The 5,954-nt window shown below is 50.7% G+C and overlaps 1 protein-coding gene across 1 annotated transcript in view; it reads left to right on the top strand.

Moving 5' to 3' along the window:
- The first annotated feature begins 351 nt into the window (after nucleotides 1-351).
- NID1 (nidogen 1) overlaps nucleotides 352-5,954 on the top strand; it is an 87,637-nt gene continuing 82,034 nt past the window's right edge. The window contains exon 1 of the mRNA XM_006895377.1: nucleotides 352-576. Within this exon, the coding sequence (XP_006895439.1) occupies nucleotides 352-576 (225 nt within the window). The remainder of the gene's footprint in view (nucleotides 577-5,954) is intronic.

The following is a 5,954-nucleotide window of genomic DNA, read 5'->3' on the forward strand; positions in this document are numbered from 1 at the left end:
TTTCCACATCGCCTGCCGTCCAAGGTTTAGCTGACCCTGAGCGGGTGCTGCGCTCCCTCTCCCAGCCCCGGCCCGCCCCCGGTGGGCCCCCTTTGGGGATCCTTGTAGGGGGTCCGGGCACTGCAGGAAGCACTGGGGGCCTCATAGATTCGCCCATTGCCCTCCCCCTCGCGGCCACTGGGCCTGGGCGCGGCGCCCTGTAGACGGGGCGGGGCCCTCCTGCTCCATCTCCCCGTGGTCCCCTCCTCTAGTTGGGGCGGGAGTGGCGGCCGAGGGGGTCCGGTTACATCCCGCCCTTCCTCGGCCTTCAGGCCCAGAGGCGCTGAGTGTGCGGGCGCGCAGTCCAGGAACATGCTGACCGCAAGCGCCCGGGGCTGGACTGCGTGGACGCGGGCCCTCTTGCTGCAGCTGCTGCTGGCGGGGCCCGGGGGCTGCCTGAGCCGCCAGGAGCTCTTCCCTTTCGGCCCGGCTCAGGGGGACCTAGCGCTGGAGGCGGGCGACGACCAGGTCTCCGCGGCCTTGGCGCTAAGCCGGGGGCTGCACTTCTACGACAGATCCGACCTCGACTCCATCTACGTGAGTGCGCCTGGCGGGGGCCGCTGGCAGGCTGGGGACGTCGGGGCGCACGGACGTGGGGACTGGGAACCGTCCGGGTGCGGGGCGCGTTGCCAGGTGTTGGTGCAGGGAGGGTCCCCGCTGCGCGCCGATGTCGCCGTGGTGGCGAGTGGAGAACGCGCGCTCGGTATGTAGTCCCGTGTGCGCCCTGGCCCGGCACCCGAGGCCGACGGCGCTGCTGCAGGCAGGAGCGCGCTGGGGAGTCAGACGGGGTCCCCTTTGTCCGGTGCCTTTGGGTCCGGACCCGGCCAGCCGGGGTGGAGCCTGGCAGCGCAGAGCCTCTGGGGGAACAGGACAGCACTGGGGCGCAGCGTGGGCACCGGAACCCAACCAGTGGCGAGGCCAGAAAGGCAGCCAGACATGCCCGCGACGCCGCGGGGACCCAGCCACCCGGGCTCTCGGCCACCAGTCCCTAGCGACGATTCCGTTCCCGCTGAGCACGTTTTCCGAGTCCAAAGCGCAGGGCGTCGTGGCGATCCCGTTTCCCCCACGCTTCCCCGGGGCAGGCTGGGCCTCGGGCCGTTGTCAATTTGGTAATGTCCCTCGGTGCCGCCGCCCTCCCCAGCCTGGCACCATGTGGATTTCATATAAAGCTGTGCGCATTCCAGAAGGGGGGTGGGGGACAAAACAAACACTCGCCTGGAGCCTGAGCTGCGGAGGAGGCTGCAGGCGCCGTCGGCCTGGGCCAGGCCATGCGCGGGACCCTACCTGCGTGGAGTGCGTCTGCTTTGCGTAAAGATGGAGAGGCTCCGAGTTCCCATCCCTATCGGCCCTGGGCTCTCTGCCCTGATTCTTCAATGCAGCCAGGGCGTCTGCAGACTTTCTTAGAACATTTTTAAGTCCATGAAGTACAATCCACAGGCTTACCCAGGAAATCAACTACGCTGAAAATGCACACTGAAGTATTTATTAAAATGTAAATGCTGGTGTAGTGATAAAGTGCTTTAACTACAGGTGTAATAGTGGGAGTAATTGCTGGCATTTTCAAGGTAATGACGATTCCAGCTGTGACTTCTGTTAGGTACAAAGTGAGTGAGCCTTTCTGTTCTGTGGTTTGGTGCCTGCATTCACAGAGGGGACGTACAGATAGGTGAAGGTAAAGCCAGGGAGTTTGCAGGAGTTCCGAAGGAAGAGCCCCACCAAATCCACGGGCAGGTCTGAAGTTAGAATGGCCTCATACAGTTGTGTAACTGCTCTGGTGCTTGCAGGAGTGAGAGGGCTAACCACTGTACTTACATTTGGTCTGAAGGTGTGACTGGAGTTGAGGCAGTTCTTTTTTAAGAAGATGTGACAACAGAAGACTGCCTTCTTTTTTTTTTTTAAATAATTTTAATGAACATTTACAGAGAATTTGGATTTCCATTCATTCATTGCTGCACTTAGAAGACTGCCTTCTTAGGGAGTGAGGAGGGATCAGGGTGACACACGTCAGCATCCGCTAGGGTCTCTAACTGTGTAGATGCTCTTTTTAAAAAATTACCTCTATTTTACAATTTATTAGGTAATAATTTATACTAATTTTTTTGTTTATAGAGCATAGAAAGGCATAACTAAACCAAAATACCCAGTGCTAATGATAGAAATAATTATTTCTTTTCCTTAAAACCAAAGCATCTCCAAATATGAGAAAGGGGGGGGGAAATCAGTGACAGTATTTGGAGTGGGGCTAATTATTCGTGGGGTTATATGATTTGATGGGGGTAAGGGTGAAGGAAACTGCAAGAATCTGTTTTAGAAAACAATATATTTGAATTTTGTAAATAAACTAGTATGTTGTTATTGTTGTTATGTGCCATCGAGTCGCTTGCGACTTATAGCGACAGCCCTAAACTGCTCTGTCCTGTGCCAGTTGCACTGTCTCCGACACACCCATCTGGATTGCCCCAGTCACTGAATCAAACCACCTCATAGAGGGCCTTCCCCCCTGCGCTGTCCCTCCACCCTACCAAAACATGATGTCCCTCTCCAAGTACCAGAGCCTCCTTGCAACATGTCCAAAGTATCAGATGAAGCCTCAGAATCCTTGCCTCCAAGGAGCAGCTCGGTTTAACCCTCTCTAGGAAGAATCTGTTTTCCTAGCAGTCCGTGGTACACTCAATACTCTTCTCCAGCACCACAGCTCAAAGGCATCAATTCTCCTTCTGTCCTCCCTAGTCATTCTGATGAATAACAATTGATTGCGAAGACCATGGCCTGTATCAGACACACCTTGGTCTCTAGAGTGACACCATTGCTCTTCAGTACTTTAGAGAGGTCCCTAACAGCAGACTTTCCCATCGCAATATGTCTTCTAATTTCCTGACTGCTGGAGCTAAGTAAACTAAAGCTGTGAACAATCTCAATCTCTTCACCATCCATCCTGATGCTGCCAATTGGTCCAGTGGTGAGAATCTTTGTCTTCTTGACATTGAGCCTCAATCCACGTTGAAGGCTGCAGTCCTTGACCTTCTGCAGATACAGTGGGAAAAATACCAAACAAACAGCGAAGCCTTAAAAAACAAGAAAATAAAAAAAGCTAGGTATCATGTTGTGTCATATACATGATTCTTATTTTATACAACTGGCTGTTATTTATTTACCTTATTAAAGTAGATGCTCTTTTGAGCTGACAGAAACCCTCATGTGAGCGAAATGAAAAGAAGAGTTGACAGCGAGTGTTAATTTAAGTATGCATTCAGAGTTCTGCCCTCCTGAGGGCACTTGACCAGGAAAAGAAAAGGAACACCATAAAGAACTTGGTTATTGACTAGCTGTGCATTTAGGAGGGAACTCTGGTGGCCAAGCTGTAAGGAATTCCATTACCAACCCAAAGATAAGCAGTTTGAATGAGTCCAACAGCTGCTCTGCTGAAGCAATCTCCTCCCATGCAATTTACTGCCTCTGAAAACTCCCTGGAGGATCAGCTATGAGTCAGCTATGAGTCCCTTTAAAGTCAACAGTACATAACAACAATGTGTTCAGGGAGTGGTTTTACCATTTAGGGAGCTGGCTTAGTGTAAGGAGCTGTGCTGCCCACGCAAAGCCTGGTGGGCGGAACCCCCCAGCGGCTCCATGCGGGGATGATGGGCAGGCTTCTTCCTTCTGGGAGATTTACCCCCTTGGAAATTCCGCTGGAGGGTGTGGACTTGATGTCAATGTGTGGAGCACACCTTCAAAGGGAGCCCTGGTGCCTTGGTCCAGAAGAAAGTGTTTAACCCAAAGGTGGCACCTTTGGCAGCTCAGATCCACCAGGTGCTCCAAGGCAGAAAGAGGAATCATCTCCTCCTGAGGGGTTTACACCCTTGGAAAACCCACTAGAGGGTCAGCTCTGAGTCCGTGCCATCTCCTGGGGACTGACGTTGACGGTTTTGATACCTAGTGTTGAACTCCAGTGACATCATCTGTTTGGAGTTATACTGCTAACCCAAAGGGCAGTTCTAGTGCACAAGTGAGCTAACTTACAATAAAATCTCGATTTATTTATTTATTTTTATTTTTTTTTAAATTTTGTGTGTGTGTACCGTCAAATCAGATCTGACTGGTACAGGAGGATATTGCACCTCCTTCTCCGGCAGAGCGTCTGGTGGATTCGAACCGTGTTCCTCTGGGATGCAGTGCAGCTTCTTGCCACTAGGCCACCAGAGCTCCCCCCTTAAAATCTCGATTAAAAAAAAAAAAAAAGATGAGTGATCTTGGGTGTGATTCCCTGTCCATCTATCGTAACATGTATCAGGACTCCATTTCTCTTTATGGTGGAGTAATATTCCATTGTTTGAGGACTAAGGTGTGCGCCTCATCAAGGTCAAGGTCTTCACAATCACTTGTTATGCATCTGAGAGCTGGATAATGACTAAGGATGACAGAAGAATTGATGCCTTTGAGCTGTGATGTTGGAGAAGAGCACTGACCATCCCATAGACGGCCAAAAAAACACAAAGGGATATGTCTTGGAGAAGGTGCAGCCAGAGTTTTTCTTGGAGGCAAGGATGATAAAGCTTTGTGTCACATACTTCAGGCATGCTCCTAAGAGAGGCTCTTTCTTGGAGAGGGATGTCATGCTTGGAGAGGTGGAGAAAAATACTTTACATTCCTATCCTACTTCTATTTTCCTAGGAGTGTAATTGTTGGGTCATGTGATGGTTCTAGTTTTAGTTTGTTGAAGAATTCTTACACTATTTTCCACAACAGTTGTAACCACTGTTTATGCCCATTAGAATGGATGAGGGTCAAAATGCTGTCTAACTGCTGATGAGATGGTATTCAGAGTTCACATGCCTTGGCCTTAATTTGAGATATACCCAGATCTCCTCCTGTGCGATTAACTGCCTCTGGAAACCTGCTGGACACTCAGGTATGGGTCGGCTCTGACTCTACAATACACAACAAATTCAGAAGGGTTTCTGGAAAAGTATCTTGGGCAACAGTCTTGGTGGACACATTTCTTGAATAAGGATGACAGAAAAGAGAGATAGACTTTGCACAAGTTGGACTAACACAGAGACCTGTCAGAAATGGTGAAGATGGTGCAGGATATAGGACAGGGCTCAGCTATGTCGTTCATAGGGTCAGTGTGATGGCACTTGACAACTACCACCATGGCAGACTGCCTCATGAGGTCTGATTCTTTGCATGAACTAGCCTCTCATTCTTGAAATAGATGGTAAGTCAGCACTATCCCACAGATGAAATCAGCTCTTCTTTTGACCGCAGCCTGGGTCGCGAGGAGACAAGTCGCATCTACAATGAGCCTGGTCACTGAGCCAGGAGCAACCCATGGCACAGGAGCCTTGTGCCAGGAACTGACGTTTCTAAGTGGATGCTCTTCAGAAATGGGACGCACTTGCAATCTCCTGTGCTGCTCCTCACAGCTGTGGGATCTTCTGTAGATTCTCTCCAGCCTTGGATTGCCCATCTGTGAAATGGAGACACTACTGCCTGTCTTGTGGGGTTGTGAGCATTCACTGAGTCTCAAAACACTCAAATTCATTTTCTTTGAGTGAGGGCTGACTCACAGCTGACCCTCCAGCGCGTTTCAGAGGCTGTATACCGCACAAGAGAAGACTGCTTATCTTTCTCCAGCGGAGCAACTGATGGGTTTGAACCACTGGACAATTGCCACCTTTGGGTTAGCGGCACAGCTCCCTATGGACAAGGTCACCAGAGCTCTCTAGGCCATGGTATGCACTCAATAATTGACATTTTTCTTCTTCACGGAGAGCAGGAAGTATATCGTGTTCCTCTGGTGTCATCACACTTTGTGTAGTCGCTTGTGACTCATAGAGACCTTATGTACAACAGCCCTAAACTCTGCTCTGTCCTGTGCCAATTGCACTGTCTCCGACACTCCCATCCCGATTATC

This window comes from Elephantulus edwardii, unplaced genomic scaffold, assembly GCF_000299155.1.
Source record: "Elephantulus edwardii isolate Elephantulus edwardi_28Jun2011 unplaced genomic scaffold, EleEdw1.0 scaffold00166, whole genome shotgun sequence".
NCBI classification, from domain to species: Eukaryota; Metazoa; Chordata; class Mammalia; order Macroscelidea; family Macroscelididae; genus Elephantulus; species Elephantulus edwardii.